This window comes from Lepidothrix coronata, unplaced genomic scaffold (genome assembly GCF_001604755.1).
Source record: "Lepidothrix coronata isolate B3197 unplaced genomic scaffold, Lepidothrix_coronata-1.0 Scaffold190, whole genome shotgun sequence".
Taxonomy (NCBI): Eukaryota; Metazoa; Chordata; class Aves; order Passeriformes; family Pipridae; genus Lepidothrix; species Lepidothrix coronata.
The window spans coordinates 1,050,502-1,071,689 of NW_016690370.1; the positions used below are offsets into that span (position 1 = coordinate 1,050,502).

General features: G+C 45.3%; 2 protein-coding genes across 4 annotated transcripts; one reads left to right on the top strand and one right to left on the bottom strand.

Moving 5' to 3' along the window:
• Positions 1–12,719: 12,719 nt before the first annotated feature.
• B3GALNT1 (beta-1,3-N-acetylgalactosaminyltransferase 1 (globoside blood group)) lies at positions 12,720–21,154 on the top strand. 3 transcript variants are annotated; one of them, XM_017831380.1, is made up of 3 exons: positions 16,496–16,540; positions 18,521–18,588; positions 19,225–21,154. In XM_017831380.1, the coding sequence occupies exon 3, from the start codon at positions 19,293–19,295 to the stop codon at positions 20,277–20,279; it is 987 nt and encodes a 328-aa protein (XP_017686869.1). In that variant the 5' UTR covers positions 16,496–16,540; positions 18,521–18,588; positions 19,225–19,292; the 3' UTR covers positions 20,280–21,154. The 3 variants fall into 3 exon arrangements, with proteins under 3 accessions (XP_017686871.1, XP_017686870.1, XP_017686869.1); XM_017831382.1 differs by lacking the exons at positions 16,496–16,540; positions 18,521–18,588 and adding an exon at positions 12,720–12,910; XM_017831381.1 differs by lacking the exon at positions 18,521–18,588 and having other exon boundaries at positions 16,454–16,540.
• Positions 12,919–13,648, bottom strand: ARL14 (ADP ribosylation factor like GTPase 14). Its single transcript, XM_017831383.1, has one exon. It carries the CDS (start codon positions 13,631–13,633, stop codon positions 13,049–13,051), a length of 585 nt encoding a protein of 194 aa, XP_017686872.1. The 5' UTR covers positions 13,634–13,648; the 3' UTR covers positions 12,919–13,048.
• Positions 21,155–21,188: the final 34 nt, after the last annotated feature.

Sequence of the window (21,188 nt, forward strand, 5' to 3'; positions counted from 1 at the left end):
CTTTGGGCCGCGCCGCCCATTGGCTGCGCCGCGCGCGCCCCGCGGCCAATGGCGCGCGGCGGCGAGAGGGAGGGAGCGGGCGCGCGCTGACGCGGGAGGGAGGAGGGAGGACGGGGGGGGCGTTCGCCTCAGCGCCGCCGCCATCTTGGGCGGTGCGGGGAATGAGGGGAGGGAGGAGCAGCGCAGCGGGGACGGGCGTTCCCTGCTCGCCGCGGCGCTTGCGCTGCCGCTGTCAGAGCAGGAACTTAACGCTTTAATGAGACCCAGCGCTTCGTTTGGTATTCGCTCCCCTCGTGGAGCCGAAAGTCAGCGCTTTAATCTTTCCCCGCGCTACACTTTGCGTTCGTTTCCCTCGTGGATTCGAAAGTTAATGCTTTATTCCGTCTCCCCACCTTATTTTGTATTTGCTCCCCTCATGGAACAAAAGTTAACACTTCAATGTTTCCCCGCGCTATGCTTTGCGTTCATGGCGCTGAAAGTTAACAGTTTAATCCGTCCCCTCACGGAGCTGAAAGTTAACACTTTAATCCTGACCTGCACTAGGCTTTGCGTTCATGACCCTCACTGATACGGAAGTTGGCAGTTTAATTGTTCCCCTCACTCTACACACTTGACGTTTCGCTCCCCTTGTGGAGCTGAAAGTTAACAGTTTAATCCTTCACCCCGTTTTGTATTTGCTCCCCTCGTGGAGCCAAAGTTAACAGTTCAATCGGTCCCTTCACTACACTTTGCATTCGCCCCCCTCATGGAGTCGAACTAGACCTTGTCTTCGCTCCCCTCATGGAGCCGAAAGTTAACACTTTAATCGTTCCGTTTATCTCCCTCATGAAGCCAGAAGTTGGCAGTTTAGTACATTCCCCTTGTTATACTTTGCATTTGCCCCCCTCATGGAGCCGAACTACACTTTCCGTTCGCTCCCCTCACGGACCTGAAAGTTTGACAGTTTAATCCTTTCCCTCTCTAGAGTTTGCATTTGCCCCCATCATGGAGCCAAAAGTTAACTCTTTAATCCTTCCCCTCACTAACTACACCTTGGATTTGCTCCCCTCATGGAACCGAACTGGTCTTTGCATTCACTCCCCTCACAGAGCCAAAAGTTACCAGTTTAATCTTTCCCCTCTCTAGAGTTTGCATTTGCCCCCGTAATGGAGCCAAAAGTTAACACTTTAATACATCCCCTCACTACGGTTTGTATTTGCTCCCCTCATGGAGTCAAAATTTCACAGTTTAATTCCTCACTTGTAGCAATACAAATGTAGCAATACACTTTGTATTTACCCCTCTTCCAGAACCACTCCTAACTCTAAAAAAATTACTTATTGGAAACTTGTATCTGACAAACTATTGCCTCTTGACAGTGAGTCTTCAGAAATACAAAAGAAATCTCTTAATTATGCACCTTTTCTGTGATGCAGGTGATCAGACCACAGAAAGTTTGTGGTAAGGTGGAGAGATCAACAACAGCCAGGAAAACAAAGTGATTTATTTACAAAATACCCAGGGTATTTCCTTCTGAAAGCTCACAACACCCGTGATATTTGGGACACAGCTTTAACCTATTAAGAAAATATGCTCAGAGTAATACCTGTTCCTCCCAGGCTTCCAGAATATTGGGGGGGGGGAAGCTGCTGTTCAAACTCTTGTTGATTTTTATTGAAATGAGGTAAAGAGTATTGAAAGAAATAGACATACACTTGCAGAGCAGAGAGGATGGTAAATTTGTTCCCTCTTCTATAATTTGATCTAGAAAATGATACCTCTGTGCATAACTAGACGTACTCTTTGGAAAGTGTGTGTATATGAATATATATATATATATATATATATATATATATGTATATTCTGCCCTGATCCTGTTTGTAGTCTGTACTCACTTCTAGTGACTGGAAAATCAGTCAGGGGTTGTGGGGATTCCTCTCTGTCGTCTTGCATGTTGACTGAAAAGAAGTCAAAGCTCTGGTGGGAAATGCAGCCTCCCAGGCGTGAAAACTGAGTCACCGAGTCACCAACTCACTCAGACACTGACGAGTATCAGAAAAGAGAACTTGGTTCAGTTCTTTGTGAAAACAGAGACGATGATTTTTCAGACCGTGGGGAACTGTGTGTTTTGTCTCTGGATGTTTCTCAGAGGATGAGGCTCTGATAGTTCCAGATAGTTCTCACTGAGACCAGAAGTGGCAGAAGCTGAGTCACCACAGCCACATCTGTTGCATAAATGTAGCAGCTATGTCACAGCAGCATAAGGAGGGTAAATTAGTCAGGGCTAATTAGTCTGCTTGTCTACCAGTATGTAAAGTGTTTTATTCCAGCCTGGTACAGGGACAGCAGCCCTTTCACATTGCAGTCTGGGTAGACAAAAAGGACATTTTCTTGATACACCTATTTACATTTTAAAAAGTAATGCACTTTGTCCATCTGGCAATGTTTTAGAAGACTACATAGAGAAAAAGTGAAAAGATCATCTCTTTAATTAGTGTTCTGTCTCATTTACAGGCTGGGAGAGCTGGGGATGCTCACCTGGAGAAGAGAAGGCTCCAGGGAGACCTGAGAGCCCCTTCCAGGGCCTAAAGGGGCTCCAGGAGAGCTGGAGAGGGACTTGGGACAAGGGAGGGAGGGACAGGACAAGGGGGAATGGCTTCAAACTGAAAGGGCGTAGGTTTAGATTAGATATTGGGAAGAAAGTCTCTGATGAATAATGAAATTGGGCTGTAATACATTGGTACTATGTGTTCCATTCCTGCCCATGCCTTCGGCCTGTAATTAGTCAGGCTATGAAGTAAAAAATACAAACTGTCCAAGGCCCAGCCCAGAAGTTTATGAAAGGAAAGAAAAGCCCTTTTCTCCGATCACCACCCTTTTCATCACCGCCTTCTCCACGTCTTTGCTGACCCAAACCTGCTCATCCCACCTCCACCACCCCCCAGTGCTGCCCCCGATTACCCAAAACGTGTGCTTTGGGAGTGATGGAATTGGAAAGGCAGCACATTCTGGAGCGAACAGACTGACTCAGTGCCCCAGCTGGTGCCAGCGACCTTTCAGTGGAGCCATCCCTGCCGACCTTCCGCCTGTGCTCTTGGAAAAAGATTGACAGAGTCAAGGGGCTGAGAACACTCACGTTTTATGAGTAACCATTTGAAAATAACTGAGAATCGCCCTGGAGGATCCTCCTTCAAATCCAGACCTGCCTACAAATGGCATTGCTGCATCCCCAGGTCTAACAGCCCACTCTGACGTGCACAGTTCCCTTCTGTGTAACTTCATGTGAAATACAAAACATGCTTCGCTCTTCCTAAATTATGTATGTTCCGAGGAAGACAATCCTTCAGTGCTCTTTGATCTGGTACCGTCTGAAGAATAATTTATATTGTGACTTCATTGAAGACATAATCAGCGGTTAATCAAGTGCATTTTGTGTAACTGTAGTCTAATTAATCTGTTTTGCTCTCAGAGGAACAATTACCACGTTATTTGTGTTTGATTTTACCTCAGATCCGCAGTGCAAAAACACTCAGAAGGCAAATTCTGAAGAATAGACAGGATTCCCTCTGAATTCTTGACCCAGTGTCACTGGGCTGTCTTTAAAAACACCCAAACAACTGGATATTTTGAGTCTAAATTAGCTTTTCCTAGAAGGATATTTTTTGGCTCAGCGTAGGTGCCTACAACGTAATAAATTATGCATGTAACACAAATTCTCTTGTTATGATACTGTTCAAACTTCATGTGCTACTGTGGTACAAAGCTCTGCATCTTTGATATTTTTGCATAGTTCTCAGACTGGGAAATAGCAATGCAAGGGGGAAATTTTTATTAGCAACAGATATATATAAATATATATTTACTAAACATATATTTAGGTAAAAGGCAGTTCCTGCGAGTGGCTTTTCACAGCAAGTAAAACTATCTCCCTAATATAAGAAACAAAGTCTTATGTAGAGCTGCAAAGATTTGTGGTGCACGTAGAAAAATTCCCATTAATCCTGGCGTTTATACAAATGGAATAGCTGCTATTAACAAGAAAGCAGCCCACGGGACTGCTGGTAGGATATTTTCTGGATATCTTTCATGTGGTGTGCCAAACACAGGGATGTCCAAAAGACAGGTCTGAAGGTGGTTGTGGATGGAAGTTGGCTGAAGGCCTTTGGGTGACAGTGGGAATAAAAGATGAGGCCCACAGACACTTAAACAGCTCTCCTGTCCCTGGTTATGCTCACACTCAGGGGTCATTCTCTTGTGTGGGGACATTTCTGCTGGATGCCAAAGCTGTGGAGTTCCTGGGCATGTTTTCCTTGGATTTGCTCATTTAGAATCACTGGTTGCACTGTATTTTAGCTTTTCTTGTACTTAAAAAAAAAAAAGAGGTATTTTTCTTCAGAAAATACTCTTTAGTTGGGATGGTACTAAAACCTCACTGTCTAACATCACAGTTTCTTAAAGTAATGGACTGCACAGACTTGAAAAAGAAAATCAGCCTAAAATGTAGGTAGGAATCAATGGCTTTCCATTTATAACACTTTGATCACGTTGTGTGAGACACTGAAATTACTGAGGCTGTTCTGGCTCCTGGAGCCAGTGCTGGCCCCTCTCAGATGTTAACACAGCCAAAGCCCTGTGGATGTCCCTGATGTAGTTTGGGAGCCATCCCTCATTTACCCTGTCCCTCCCCAGGCTGGCTCTCCCGCGTTCCTTCCAGCCTGAGCATTCCAGCTGCCCAGAGGATCTCCTCCCACGAGGCCTCTTTGGGTGTGAAACACCCCCTAATGAGCCCTTTTTTTCCTAATCAAAGACTCTCTATATTTTTATTTTCGTTTTTTGAACCTACCCCATGATTAGTTCTAAGATAACAGCCAGTATTCTGTTCCTCCCAAAGCACAGCTCCCCAGATGGTGCAAATGAAAGGTGGTTCCTCTGGCTCCCGTGGCCTTTGCTGACTCCCATCAGCTGAACATCTGCTCCTGCGAGCAGAGAATCCACCCAGGGCTCCCACATTCCTGCAGACACAGAGCAGGAGGCATCAGCTTCAAATTTATCCTCAGAGTTCCAAAGCTGCCTCTGGAATAACACACCAGCCTATTTCTGATCTCAGCCCTTCTCTTTTAATACCACTTTTTGCCGAATAGAACCTTTGATTTGGGGATTGCTTTTCATTTCCATTGATGACATTTTTTACAACTCAGCCCATAAACATTCAGTTTTTAATGCACCAGATCAGACAAAATTATAGATCAGGGAATAACCGTTGGCAAAAAAAAAGTTTCTTTGTATCAGAGCTGGAGTCAATCCCAAAAATCCATCAGCTGCAAATAGCCCAGGAAGAAGAGGAATTGATCATCAATCAGCAGATTGTGGAGCTGCACTTCCCTGCCTGTGTTCCAGCTGCTCCACCTTTCCAACAGAACAATTGCCCATTAAAGGCAAGGGAAGAAAATTTAACTTGAGATAAAAAGTGAGAAAATGCAGAGTGAAATGAGCCATTTTGGTGTGGCCTGAACGATCCAGGGATATAGTCTTTCCATGCCAAAACAAATCCTTCTTAAGAAGCCCCTGGTAGCACCACTGATGGTAGGACAGTGACAGAAAACATTTCTGGGTTTGGGTGGGTTCCAGAATGTTTCAGAAGGGAAAGGAAAACCTAATATCTGCTGGCAGGCCTGGGAACTCCAGTACTCTGGATCCTGTTCCACTTGTCTGTCTGCAGAAAGGGAAGTTTCTTGTCCTCACACTCCCTCAGGTTTCCAAACGGGAGGCTGATCCTCAGAACTGTGTCAGAAAAATTAACAATATAATATGCTTAGATAATTAAATGCTGGTGTGAAGTGTTCGATAACGTGTGTTGGACACAGAAACACTGAAAGGATCCCAAAGCCAGAGACATTTCTGGGAGCATCTCATATTTAAGCTCTTTTAGCACTGCCAGGGAGCAGAGTTTAGCACATAAAACAGCATCAAATCCAAGATGCATCTTTGAGGCAACAAAAATGTAAATGTCCAGATGCAGATTGCCATTGTCAGGGCTGTGCTTCGGGCTCCTTCTGAGAGGAAACTGGAATACACACTGAATAAGGAATTCTGAAAGGCTCAGGGACTCATATTGGGCAGAAATGTGGAAACACTCCCAAGTTTGCATCCCTCTTTGTTTCCCTGTAATGAAGAAAATGAGGGCTCTGAGCAGCTCTAATGAGGCCCATTCTCCCAAGGATTAGGACTGACATTTCCTTGATTTCCTGCTGTCTGATAGAGAGTGATATTTCTGTTTCAGCTTTTCTTTTGAGGGGGAATAATGGCCAAAGAATTTTCCTGAAATACACAGCATTTTAGCAGCTTCAGGAACTGGAGATCACCGAGATCAACTCTTTCTTTTAATATTCATTTCTTCTCTTTATATTCAAATCTCATTTTAGTTATGAACTGCTTCTCAGGGCTCTTACAAATCACAACCAACTTAATGTAAAAAAAAAACCCCAATAAAGGCAATTCCAGTTTAGGAATCTGCTTGTTTGGACCTCCCTGTTGTGAAATTTCAGTGCCACAAAGTTCTGTACTTGTGAAATATTCATCTTAAGGCGTAATGACAACAAATGTGAATTTGACATATATCAGAAAGTTGTATTTAACAAATTGTTACTATCAGATTTGAAATACTTCATGTCTGAAAATAAGTCCCAGCAACGCTGTAATTAGGCTGGTTTTGTTTCAAAAAAACCGAGGTGCAGGATTTTTAGCTGTGTGGTTTAAGCCTCTCAGAATGAATTTGCCATCCCCCCGGTTTAGTTTTGCTGAGCTGCAGGACACCTGACACACCACAAGATGTCTCAGCACGGAAACACTGAATTTTATGCAGGAATTTTTTTATAATACCACTCGATGAGATAAAGATTTTCTAGTGTTTGCCTTGGGTTTTCCTTAATACTCGACAGGGGCTTTTAGTAGCACACGGGGAAGAACAGCCTCATACTGTCAGCAATAACTGATTATTTTAAATAATCAGTGAACCAAATGACTCATTGGAAAAGCTTAAACTTCCAAAAGGAAAGGCTCAATCAACTCTTAATAAGCATCTGAGAAATATCAAAGTCTTCCCGTGTAGGTTAAATGGAAGAATTATTTGAAACTGTATCTAATTTCCACGACATTTGATTTTAATCGTGCGTTCCGTATTTTCAGTTATTCGTACTCAGGGTTCATACTGTTTAGAGTTACTACAAGCCAGTTATTTGCATAATATTTTCTCTAGGGTTACGTCTTTGGGGCCTCTAAAATCTACAAAACTGTTGCCTTCAGTGTTCAGAGGGAACCCAGGGAAGTTCTGACCTGTTTGTCCACATTAAATGTTGACTTAAAGAGAAGGCTTTTCAACAAACTCTTAGCGCAGGAGTGGTGCAGAAACCACTCCAGACTTGATGGCTGGGAGGTGATTTTGCTTTCTGTTGCTTTGTGTATCTCCACACACTCAGGACTTTGTTTGCCCTCACAACGTTTCTCATTTATTTTTCTTTTCTCTTCCCTTTTCCATTGTGTTGCTTTAGTTTATCTTCCCCCACTTCCCCTCCTGATTAACTCCTGAAGTTCTTTTTTCTGTAACATCCTCTTTCTTATTTCGTTTAACCTTTTTCAGAGGAATTCAGGCTGGGTTTGTATGCACTCAACATACGAGGAGCACACAAACATACTGTGACCAATATATACTTTAAATACATTGAACCTTGCAGTGTAAATCCTCAACAAAGGAACCACCACGTAAATTCAGTCAGAAATCCACTGCCTTTTGCTGGGAAGAGCTGATGGCACCAGCAGTGGGCTCTGGGCATGAGACCCCTCCCATGAGGAGATTAATTTATCATATATTAATTAAGCTGTTTGCAAAAGGACTTTACATTTTGTTTGCATCCAAATGATAGGAGGGATTCTCACAGGAATCTGTGATGGTCCTGTAAGAAACAGAACTTTTCAGACTTCTGAACTGAAGTTGAGGGAAGGTCGAGAGCCCCACATTCTTCAGTGATTAATGTGTGTGCTTTAGATAAAGTAACTGAAAACTATTGATTAAGGCACAGTTACCCTTTAACGGCCAAGGAGAATTCCAGAGGAGATTAGCCTTTGTCTGGATCAATGAAATTGTTGCTGCAGTTGCCATCTAGATTTGCTAAAAAGAAACAACACACATGGCTCAGGTTTCAGAGCCTGATGGTTTATTAAACTCACAAAATTCCTTGTTTTAGGAGATATTTCACCAGATTCAGGCTGCTTACAGCAGAAATGTAAGGCCTAGGAACTTCTCATCAGTGCAGAAGCACAGAATAAACCGGTGATCTTTGCACCAAAGAAAGCACGACAAGGGAACAGATGAATAAATACGGGGAGAACAAGGAAATAATAAAAAATACTCATCAAAAGATATGGGTCAAGGGCCTGGTCGTAAAACCCTAACAGCCATCGGCAGGAGCTTTACACACATCGTGGGAAAGGAGTGCTTTGAGGAAGGACCTGGAGGAAAACAATGACATGGGATTGTAGCTGAGTTTAGGTAATTCCAAGCACAAGGAGTGGCATGAGAACGAGCACAAAAGCACCGTGAAAATCTGATAAAGAGACCAGGAAAACAGGCATTGCCTTTGTGATACCTGGGGAAGGATGAGAGGGTGAGAAAGCTCTGCTGGGGGGGGACCTGCAGGTGTAAATGTGTAGCTGGGGAGGGGACACAGAGGTGACAGGGGTGAGGGGGGGTGTCTTTGGTGACCAAAGAACCCAAAGTTGTCACATCCATCCCTGCCCAGAGCTGGATGGGGGAGACAGGCACACTGCAAACACGTCCTGGATGAGCAGGAGGGGTACGAGAACATTCATCACAGCTGTAGGACAGAACATTGCAGAAACTGGAGCACAAAGTAATGCACAACCTGCTAAAATCCCTTCAAAATCAGATGTGTTTGGACTTGTTGCTGTTCACGAATTTACATTTGCAAATGGTCCCTGCAGTGTGGTGTGTGCTTTGGAAGCAGGGCCTCCACCCTCCAGAGTTTCCATCCTAAATTACAGAGCCTTGGATAATCCAGGCTGTGGGATCTGAGGAGATACGTGTCCACAATCTTGTGCTGAACAGAAATACCTGAGCTAATTAGAAGTGGAAGAAGCCTGGTTGTAGCTTGGGTTATTTGCTTTGAGAAGAAAACCTGCTTTAAGCTCTTTAATGTTTATTCAGCACTTCAAGGCATTGTTGTCTCCCTTTGCAGTAGATTTAGGACTCGTTTATCCAGGAAAGTCTTCCCTTTAGTTCAGTTACTTGTCAGGAATGAGGAGGAGACACAGAGACATTTGAGTAACGCCCAGCACTGCACTGTCTGATATTGGAAAAGCCTTGTCCTGCATTCCTCAGACATTACACTTCCCTCTGATTCTGCAGAGTGCTCAAGTTACTGGAGAGTTGTCTCCCAGGCAAAGGAGGAGGGAGTGTTACCATCCAAACTTGCAGTGCTCCACACCTTCCCTTCCAACGGCATTGCATCCTGCTGGATCTGTGTCTAGGGAGCTCCATGACTTATTTCAGGTCTCTGAAAACCCATCATGACTTCACACCACAGTGATCTCGCCAACAAATGGCCAAAAGGACAGGTCCCCATCCTCAACTTTTAAATTGTCCCATCCAAACACGTCCTGGTGGACGATCTCCTTGAGAGGGCACAGGGTCCTGCATGCCTTGGGTCTCACAGATCCTTCTTCCCCTTGTGACTCCTGATGTCAGGGGTGTTCCAGCACACCATGGATGACTCTTCTGTCAGCAGAAGGGAACAGGAACAGCAAACTGTGTAAGGAATGTGAGCAGACACCGGAGGACTGGAGCAGTTTAGCTGCTTGACAGAATCCAGCGATAAAAAAATGCAAGAATACCAGGATGACTAATGGAAAAAATTCCCAAACCCGAAGCAATACAAATACCTGACCCAAACTCTTTAAGGCCTTCCTTTCATCCCATGCAAACTTTGCAGCTCACAGGCTTCAGTTCCCCTCCCACAGAGGGCAGTGTTCTTAGTATTCTGAGTTCTCACCTTCCCAAAGCCTTCAAAAACCCTAAAATTGTTTTCACTGAGTGACCTATAAGATTGTAAATAATGAAATAAAATAAAAAAACCTATCCAGGAACAAATTTTTCTTATGGTACTGTGGAATGCATTTTTAGCAGCAGTAGAATTCCACTTGGCTGTGCTCTGAAACTCAAAGACGATTCTGCTCATCTTGCTCAGCCAAGCAGCCGAAAGATCCCAAGCTCTCCAGAGCAGGATAAAGCTGTGGAACACCTTTGTGACTCCCTGGATATTGATTTCACCACGGAGCACGTGATGGGATCAGATATCCAACAATTCCCAGGCCCTGGGGCGAGCCTGTGGCACCAGCTCTGCTCCAGCCACAGCTGAGCCACAGAGTTCCGCTTCCTCTGCCCCTTCCTGCCCGCGGAACTTCCCAGACCTTGCTGAGTGGTCACAGAGGTTCTTTGCTGCAGGCCCAGAAAGGCAGTTTTGAGCAGTGGATCCATCTCCTGGGTCTCCCCACCTAAGGAAGCCCCCAAGTATTTTGCTTATTCCTGCAGGATAGAAAAGACCGACCAGCTCCGGGAGCAAAGGAACTAATTAAAGCCAGGCTCTGTGGATTGATGATCCCTTGGCTCTCCTGTGGCTCAGAGGGAACATTTATCTCCATGGGGATTCCTTTTGTTCCTTATCAGCCTTGCCCTCGCCGGGGGCACTGCTGTGGTCACTTTTCTCTGTCTCGCTGATTTTTTTTAATTAAACTTTCAGGCATATAATTCCTTTGAGGACCTGCATCTCCAGCTCGATTGATATTTATTTTAAAGCTTCAAAATTATTCCAAAAGGTTGGGGTCTCCATGGGCAGATATAACAGGCTTCACTTCTCTGGGAAAGCAAGCTCTTAGAAAATTCAATTTCTAAGTACTTGATATTCCGCAAAGTGAATGGAATAGAGTTTATCTCTCTCCTTTAAAGCATAATGTAAAATATTTCTTCAAGCTGATGTGTCATTTGCTGTAATTTGCTAACCTGCAGAAGGGCCTGTGTGCCTGAAAGCTTATTCTCATTTTTAGCTGTATGAGCTGGCCTATTATAGGACTTTATTTCTCCCTTCAGAACTTGCTTCTTGTCTAATTAGAGACCCTGGTGCACCCTCATTAAATCTCTCAGGAGTGTTTCTCCCTGAGGGAGTCCTGAGGCCACAGAACTAAGCTGAGGTTTATAACAGACCCATGATTAGATTAAGAGAATTCAATATATACCATAAAATGCAAATGCTTATGAATGTATTGATTTGAAATATTACTTCTCTTAACGTTGAATTGCTGGGTTTGGAAAACTCATGTTAATGATTTTTAAAGATCTTTCTAGGGCCAGAAGATGGTATTTGATATTGAACCTAAATCATCAGCCCAGGCAATGAGAAATCCAGATCCCTGCTCTCCTTTTAGCAACGGAGTCTCAACATGAGTCAGGATTTAGCCCCTGGTAATTAGTCTGAGTATTAACAACAGCTTCTGTTGAGAAACCTCCCTTTGTTTACTATTTCAGCAAATTCACCTGATGATTTTTTTGCCTTTGAATAATACATTCATGAGACAACAGGGTATGTCCTGGTGATTTTATTGCTGCTTCACCCTCCTGTAACTTGAAAATCCTGCCTGTTTATTAGTAAGAACGAAACACAAATTCCCTCCGTGAATGACTTGGCATCATCATTTTGTCACTAAAAAAAAAAAGGTACACAAGAGGACCCCTTTTCCAGGGTCATGGCCACGACTTTTCCAGAACCCATGCCTGGGAAGTTCATCTTTCTGAGGTGCTGTTGAGGCACAGAGTGGTTGAATGACTTGTCTGTGGTCAAAGATCGTGGTAGGAATAGGGATAAAAAAATCCAGGCATCTAGGAAAGCATCCTAAGCACTGGGGCATCCCATCTTCTGCCAAGGAGGCAGAAGGAATTGAACTGGATTACAACCAACAATTCAATGATCTATTTTCTCCTGCTTTTGCAGAGCAGGCCTTATTGACTCGTCAGCCTTAAACTGCTTCCATGGTTGATAGAGTTCAATTAGTCTTCTAGTTATCAATCCTTCATTGCCTTAATTCAGAGTATTAATTCCCTCCTTCAGCCAGCAGGAAATCTGCACAGAAATTTCCTTTGGAATTGTTTTGTACAAACTGTAGTAATGGGATTAGTTATGTCAAATTTAATCAAACCTAAATTTATCAGTAACAATATTTCAGATGGTTTCAGTAAAGGCAGGACAGGATCTGTCAAGATCTATTAAAAAATGACCAAGGAGCCAATTCTCCCGTTCCTCCCCTGAAAAGACTGGGATTCAGCACTTTGCTGGACTGATCCCATCCCTCTGCTCCTGGCTAAGGAGAGCAATCCAGCAGTGAAACAAGGAAAGCAGCACATGGAAATCTGGGACAACGGGACATCAGACCTACACCTTAGAGACAGCACTGGATCCCAGCTCTGCCTGGGGCTGATTGAGGGGCAGATCCTGCTTGTTAAAACCTGTTTGGAGTAATTGTTTCTAGAATGCAGTAATAGCCAACAAGTTCTCTTGTATATAATTAAAAGTTTAAGCTCTAAACCCACTATTTCAAATATATAAATATACATATAAGAGAAATACATCCACAGAGTATTTATTACAAAACAGCATTTTATCATTGCTGAACAAATGACTCGGTTCATTTATCTCTTACAAAATGACCTGATTTAAGGGATTTAAACACTTCTCACCTATTTCGTTTCCAGGTGCTCAACTCCACCTTTCTCATCGTTCAACAGCCACATTTCTGAGCTGAACAACCCTGAGCAAATAAAAAAAAAAAAATAAAATGCTGCAGAGTCGTATCTCGGAAGCATCTGCAGGTATAACAGTAGACTTCAATATTGTCAAAGTTCTTCATAAATATTTATGTATAAAAGTTCCCCAGACTCCAATATTTCCAGATTTAGTCGGTCCAACAAAATATGTTAACATTCTCCAGAGTTTGATGATAGAAATCCTTAAAATGTTTCGAATTCCTTCAGGATTTTGAAGGACTCCTTGGATCTGCTGTACTGTTTGGCAAACGTGGTCACTCTATGGAGAGCTTCTTCCAGCCCCTCTCCCGTGATGGCACAGCAGGGCTGCACGTACCAAGTCCTGTCACTGCAGTACTTCTTCATCTTGAACCTCCTGGTGATTTCCTCGGCGTTCAAAGCTCCAGGCAAGTCCTGCTTGTTCGCCAGCACCACGACCGGCACGTTTTTTATGGATTCGTTCTTCAAGATGAGCTCAAACTCTCTCCTGGATTCCTCCAGCCGTCGCTTATCAGAGCTGTCCACCACGTACAGCAGTCCATCTGTGCCCTCCAGGAAATTGCTCCAGACCTGCCTCATTTTCTCTTGCCCTCCAACATCCCAAAACGTCAGTGTGAAATCTCTCCCAGTTTCAATCATATCCACATTAAAGCCGATGGTTGGCGTGGTCAGAAAAGTATCTTTATACCTGAGCTTGTACAACAGCGTGGATTTTCCTGCAGAATCCAGTCCCAGCATCACTATATTGGCTTGCTTCTCTCTGTGGGGTTTGGTGTTCTGCTGGCCCATTTCTGCCCTGCAGTTCTCCACTCCAGCCAGGCTGGGATATTCCCTCTCTTCCGTGAAGCCAATTTGCATCGATGTCTTTCCTCCTCTGTGAGATGAAGGACAAAAGAGGCAGGAAGGGGAAGAAGCAGCTCTGTGCTCTGCAGTCAGTAAAACCTCTGTGCAAACACACCGGGTGGTTTATCGGGTTGATAACAGGCCAGCAGCGCTCAGGAAGGTGCACCCTCCGTGCCAAGCCTGTGGGTGGGACACCATGAGTAACCTACCAATTGGTCACGGGCACAAAGGTTACTGCCTTCCAACAGGTCTTCCAAGACTTCCAGGACCAGCAGCCTGGCTATACTCCCTGATCCATGGGCTGGGGAAAGTCTGCCCTGTCTCAGTGCATCCACATCCATTTTGGAAAAGGAATTATGTATAAACACAGCCAGGGAGGAGGGGAAATCCTAAGGTTTGTCCATACTTATCAATCCATAAACTGACAAGGTGCCCTCAAAGTGCATCTTCCAGCAACAAACCAATGTCACCTTGAGTTCTGTGTGCAGTTTTGGGCACCACAATATAAAAAGATATTAAGGTATTAGAGAGAATCCAAAGGAGGCCACGAGGATGGGAAGGGTCTGGAGGGGAAGCCACAAGAGGAGCGGCTGAGGGCACTTGGTCTGTTCAGCTGGAGGAGACTGAGGTCAGACCCCACTGGGGTCTTCAACATCCTCCCAAGGGGCAGCAGAGGGGCAGTACCGATCTCTTCACTCTGTGACCAGTGACAGGACTCAAGGGAATGGCTGGAGCTGTGTCAGGGCAGGGTCAGGTTGGATCTCAGGAAAAGGCTCTTCCCCTACAGGGTGTTGGGCACTGACCAGGCTCCCCGGGGTGGTGGGCACAGCCCCAAGGCTGCCAGAGCTCCAGGAGGGTTTGGACAAGGCGCTCAGGCACAAAGTGTCATTCTTGGGGTGTCCTGTGCAGGGCCAGGAGTTGGACTTGATGACCCTGCTTGGTCCCTGCCAGCTCAGCATTCTCTGTGATTCTGTGTCAGTGGTTTCTAATCTGAGTCTCCCCAGGCCCAGGGACTCAATCAAACTGTAACAGAGCTCCTTTAAAGGCAGGCTCTGCTCCACCCGCCTGCCTCTGACCATGGCACTGCCTCCTCCTGCCAGAGCTGTGAGCTGGGGGTTCTGTTTGTATGAACAACTTTAACTGCACTTTGTATGATGATATAATGAGTAAATATAGACCTTACGAACCAGTCATCGCTGAGACTCTGCTGCCTGAAATTAAAAATCTCTGTTAGCTTCATTCTGCTCTACTCTGCTTGCCCACTGATGAAGATTTCCTTCAGTAAAGGGACAAGAGTCAGGGAAATAACCGTGTCTTGATAATTTCTTTTGCCAGCATTCTAAATAGTAAAACAAACCAAGAGGAGACAGAAAATTTAGTCTGATATTATTGAATTCCTATTAAGTCTCCATTTTTCAGACAGTAGACAGACCTACACCGGGCTGGCCCAACACATACCGAGTACTGCAGTACTAACTTGCTCTCACATCCAAGAAACCATTTGTCTTTGCTTCAGAAAATATATAATCAGCAAAAAGCTGTGAAGGTCTTGGTGGCCAAAGGAGCTGCTGACTGATAGCACAATCATTTCAATAATTACGACATTGATTGCTCACATATTACATGTTGCGTAAAATAGACCTCAGCCTTGTCAGACAAGTTATAATCTGGTATCTCTTGAAGCTAAAAGGGTTAGACCAGAACTAATTGGGGGCAACAAAATATGACAGTGATGTTCTCAGTGCTGTGCATTTTTCATAGTTAATAAGACATATAGATTACGTGGAGGACTTTTTGCAGGAGCAGGTCATGATGTATTAAATCCGGGAAGAAAGGGTTTGTGTTTCCTTATAAATAATGTATATGAACGAACTGAAAGACAGGGAGGCAACTCTGAGATGTGTAATGCAGTCAAATGAATCAGAATTCCCTGGAAAACAGCGTGCAGTTCTGAGGAAACATGGTATCTTGAGCAAGGGCAAAGCCTGGCAGGGATGGGTGGTGCTGTGACTTGAAGCTCACACAGTTCTCTGCTCTGTGTCTGCTCCAGCTGTGTTCACAGTCATTTCTTACATCAGGCCGTCACTTCATGGCAGTGATCAAGCAGAGTCTGATTTTCACCAGCTAATTAAAGTGAAGGCCAGCACAGAGCAGCTGCCCTGGGAGGGCATCGGGGGCTGGTCATTTCTAACAGTACCAGAGCCCACACGAGTTCAGTTCAGAGCAGGATCGTGTGATCCAGAGCTGCTTCCAGTGAGGATTCCCTGCATTGCTTCGGAGTTCATAACCAGTGTGAGATCAAACCACAGGGCAGGGTGTGATGCAGCTCCTGCTGCCGGGTTCTAACCCCATATCTGCTCCCGAGCATGGATGGAACATCCACCTTTGCTTTGTCCAAAGGTGTGTTTGCCGGGCCGGGCCGGGACTATCCTGTGTTTAGGGTTTGCCTGTAGGTTCGGTTGCACAACCCCGAGTCATAAACCCGGGACAGCTGATTTGGCACCAACTAATCTGCGCCCAAAGCACAACAACCCTTTTGTACACCCGGCGGTTTTGTGTAAACTCTGCAGGTCGCCGAGTTGCCCGGGCAGGTTATTCCAATCCCTAAAGTCAGCAGATGGGATGGAGGGAGTGAATCCTCACGAGGGCCATTCCAGCGGCCGAGGCAGGAGGGGGAGAAAGCTCTGCCCGGCCCTGCCCGGCCTTAGCTCGGGATTCCTGCCGGAGGGAGCCACCGGGATGCTCCGGGAGCCGGGCGGGGCAAGGCGGGGATCGGCGGGGCCGCTCCCGGCGCTCGGGGAGGCGGAAGGGGAGGCGCCGCTTCCCGGGCCCGGCAGCGACAGGAGGGACACGGTAATGGGAACGGGAATGGGAAACTGGGATGGGAGTGGGACATTGGGATGGGAGTGGGAGCGGGCCCCCCCGGGCCGCGGTGGGTGCGGTGGGTGCTCGGGGGGAGCCCGATGACCGCGGGCACCGAGCGCGGCTCCGGTGCCTGATTTTAATAAAAACCACTGAAACGGCCTTAAATCGCTGCCTGGGTTCAGCAGAGGGCGGCAGAGCCCCTCGCACCATCCCTCCCTGCTGCTCCTTAATCCATGGCACGAGAGAAGGCGCCTGGAACAGAGAACCGGGGTTGCTCGGGCGGTCAGGAGTGAGAGAAAGTCGTTGTTAAAAGTCCTTTAAAATAGTTCTTAAAGTATTGTTATATTAGAGCATCGTACACCGGCGTCTTGCAAAATTTCCCCTAGATTGGTTGTAAACCGCATGGAATCACTGGCTGGTCGGGGTTGGAAGGTCTTAAGGATCATCCAGTTCCACCCCTTGCCATGGGAGGGGACACCTTCCATAGACCAAGTTGCCCAGAGGTCCATCCAACCTGACCTTGAGGCCAAGGGACAGGAATAAATTTCCAAATAATTTCTGCTGGTAGCTTTATAAAGCAAAAGGATTTGTTTTTCTATACATCTAACATTAAGATATTTAAAAATCTTTAAACTGGACGATATCATAGTTATTGGAATTGTCAGTCTTCAGTGAATATGAGAATTTCCTGCCTTTTTCCTGCCAAGCATGTTCACACTCCGTAATTCCCTGGCTGAAGCAGAGTGTGAAAGATGGATCTAAAATCCCTGTGGAGCATGTTCAGCACATGTTGCCTCACCTTTGTTCCAAAGTTCATCGGTTTGATCTGTTGGCACAATCTCAGAGCCAGGGAGTTGTGAGCTTGGAAGAAAATGAAAGGAATTCCCTGGAAGGAGCAGTTCCTGACCTGGTGCTGCTCCTGATGTGCCTGCTGTACAACTGGAAGGGGAAAACTGCCAGCAGATAAAGCCTGGAAGTGGTGGAGAACCCACCCTGGGAAGCTGGAAGGGCTGCACCTGCACCAGGACCGGGCAGAAGGTCCAGCTCCACTCAGACCTCGCTGCTTCAACCTCCTTCCTTTGCTTTGCCCTTTTGAAATAGGAAGAGGTGGACATTTTCTGAGGGCTGTGTTTGGGGTTTCCCCTTGGATTTGCCTGTTTTCCTGCCTGTGTTTGAAGTGGTCAATGATCCTGGAGGGTGACTGCCATAAAAAATCAAAGTCCTTATGGTTTTTTTCCATTAGGCAGCCAAGAACTGATCCAGCTGTGACATGCTTTTACTTTAAGTTGGTCATCAAACCCTGATAAATGTTATTGATATAATATCAAATAATAAGCACTGATATATATATAAAACTTAAATTATTTTCTTCCACTATGTATTTTCATATTGTTCACTGAAAGCCAAGTTGGTGGATATAGAGAGAAGATTCCTGTTAGTTACTTCCTGGTTTTGAGAGGGATCAGTCCAAAAATCTTCTATTAAATACTTATTTATATAAAATTGCTTGAAATCCATTTTAAAGATGCATCTTTGGTGAATTTTAAAGAAATGTGCTCCAGATTTTTCTTTTAAAGGATGATGAATTTAAAGTCAGAAATATGAGGCAGGTGGGCTCTGGCAAATCAAATTTCCTTGGATTCCAGTGTGCTGTGTATTTGTCAAATACAAAACACTTAGAAGCCCTGTGGTGATATTTTTGAAGATAAACAGTAATTAATTGTGCTGAGAAATTGAACCTTCCCTCACCCTTACTGTGTCTGTGAGCACTTTACAGTGCAGGGTAAATATTATTACTGCAAACATCAGAAATCCTCTGGAATTCCTAAAGATGTCTAATGTATGAGCACAGCATGTGCAGTTTTAAAGAAATACAGGAAAGGTAAACAGTGGTACATGGAGGGTACAGGGTTTAAACTGAGTTTTGGGAGGATGTGTTGATTGGAATCTCTAATCCTGACACTGTAGGAATGGCTTCAGCACGGATTCCATGGGGTTTGGAAGTACCTGCTGAGGAGTTGGGGCTCCAGGCCGAGGTGTGTGTCTCAAATCCAAACATGACTTGGCTAATGGTAAAAATGGTGATGGTTTTGGTCAAAAATGGCTTTATTAAATCACTTAATTTAATTAAATGAGTTGATTTTTACCTTCTTCCTCCTTCAGAACAAGCAGCTGCTCAACCCTTAAATAGGGGATGAAATATTTTTGTGTACTTTTGCTGTCTTGGCTGATTTGCTCCAGCTCATACAAACCAGTAGGAATTCCTGTGTTTAAGAGAAATCCCACATTTTGAAGCCTCTGAACATCCACTTGCTTTGTAGCCACTGGATTTTGTTCCTTCCTGGCGGTGGAATCGAGTGGGAGAGATCGAGATCACAACATGGATCTCTGAGATCTCTGGGATCACAACATGGACCTCTGAGATCTGTGGGATCACAACATTGGCTCAGATCCATGCAGGGGGGATTTCCAAGGAGAAAGCCAGGAGGTTTCAGTCCAGGCCGTGCTCCATGCTCTGCTGGGATCCATGGAGTGCAGGATGGAACAGCTGGATCAGGGAGGCTTGGATTTGTCTTCACTTCACACCACGCTCCCTGCTGACACTTTAGAGAAGGAAAAGGTAATATTTGGATAACACTGCTCTGAATGCTACTTGTTCCTTTTTTTTCCAGCAAGAAAGATGCTTCAGGACTCGTGCAATGGATTCTGAAGGTCACCAGTGCACTTCCACAGATAGACCATGACACTGCTTCCAGTGGGTGCCACGTACAGGAGGCCCTTAAAGTGGGTTTTTGTGTTTCTCCTGGTGTTTTCCATGGTAACAATATTGTACATAACCTCTCCTTCCAACACTGTGCTTGAGAAGGTGAACCTGATGTATTTCTACGAGTATGAACCCGTTTACAAGCAGAACTACCTGTTCACGCTGCGGGAGCGCTGGAAGTGCCGGGACATCCACCCATTCCTGGTCATCCTGGTGTCTTCCCGCCCGAAGGAGGTGAAGGCCAGGCAGGCCATCAGGATAACGTGGGGCTCTCGGAGCTCCTGGTGGGGCCACCGAGTCCTGACCCTGTTCTTGCTGGGGCAGGACACCCAGAGGGGAGACAACGCTGCAGAGCTGTCGGTGGAGGACGAGAGCATCCTCTATGGAGACATCATCCGGCAGGATTTCCTGGACACCTACGACAACCTCACCCTGAAGACCATCATGGGGTTCCAATGGGTCTCCGAGTTCTGCCCCAGCACCAGGTTCCTCATGAAGACTGACAGTGATGTCTTCATCAACACCCCCAACCTGGTGAAGTTCCTGCTGCAGCAGAATTCCTCGGAGAACCTTTTCACTGGTTACCCCCTCATCAACAACTTTGCCTACAGGGGCTCTCACAAAACCAGATCCATCTCCTACCAGGAATATCCCTTCAGGCTGTACCCTCCCTACTGTGGTGGGATGGGCTATGTCCTGGATGGAAAGCTGGCCCTGAGGATTTATGAGCTGATGAGCCACGTCAAACCCGTGAAATTTGAGGATGTTTATGTTGGAATTTGCTTAAATATTCTTAAAGTCAACGTCAGTGTTCCAGAAGATGCGGAACAGTTCTTCCTGTATAAAGTTAATTTTGATGTCTGTAAGTACAGGCACCTGATTGCAGTTCATGGCCTTGCACCGAGTGAACTCATCCAGTTTTGGCAGGATTTGTCATCCAGCAGTTCCGTGACTTGCCTTTGATTCTGGATTAACAAAAAAACTTAAAACCCTGTTTGGTGTAAAAACATTTAAAGGGCAGGGAAATGCAAACCAAAAGCAGTTCTAGAGATGCCTTTGACAACACTGCAGTGGCAGCATTTCCCTGGAACACCCCAGTAGTCTTAAATAAAAATACCAGGAATTCACAAAGCACTTTTCCACGTGGGTATCCCACACACTCAGGGTACTTTGGAATGCTCAGGGTACTTTGGAATGCTCTGTCCCATCTGCCTCTGACACCTCCCCATGTGGTCAGCTACAGGGATTTCTGCCTGAATCTTCTGGAATGGATGAAAAGGAATAACGTTTATGGCAAGAAACCAGCTTTGAGGACTCTTCCCAAATTCCTGCCTGGACTGTTTTTATGGTTTTATAGCCACTCTCCATTATTTGTTCTCTGCCCAGCGTGAAGCAAAACAACCTTCTTTCTGTGTCTCACCTCTGTGACCCTTCTGAGAGTGTCACACCTGGGTATTTAAATGTATCACCTCTGTAAGGCTTCCAAGAACATTCCAAGCCTGTGGGATCTGCAGGAGCTGATGGGAAATTCTGGGAAAGTGGGGCACTTTTTGTGTGTGTCTCTACAGACATAAAATAGAATGGCTTTGGTGTCTTTGACAGTGTTCCCAGACTCCTGGAGGGCAGGTGGAGTTCACTGGTTATGAGACATCCCAAAAACACTGGGGTAATCAACCCCCATATATAAACATCTCTCTGTGTGTACTGATGCATCCCAGGAGCTTTGGAAACCACAGGGAAGATGAAAGCAGAATAATTTCTCCTGTGATTTATGTCTGCTTTTCTCAATTAGTTTCCTTCCCCCACATTTTAAAACGTGAAAAAGGAAGAACCCCCCGATATTTATATTTAAAGAAGACAAACTCTGCCCTG

Coding starts and splice junctions, on each gene's coding strand:
- ARL14 (XM_017831383.1), bottom strand. CDS start 13,633: ATGGGCCAGCAGAACACCAAACCCCACAGAGAGAAGCAAGCCAATATA.
- B3GALNT1 (XM_017831382.1), top strand. CDS start 19,293: ATGACACTGCTTCCAGTGGGTGCCACGTACAGGAGGCCCTTAAAGTGG.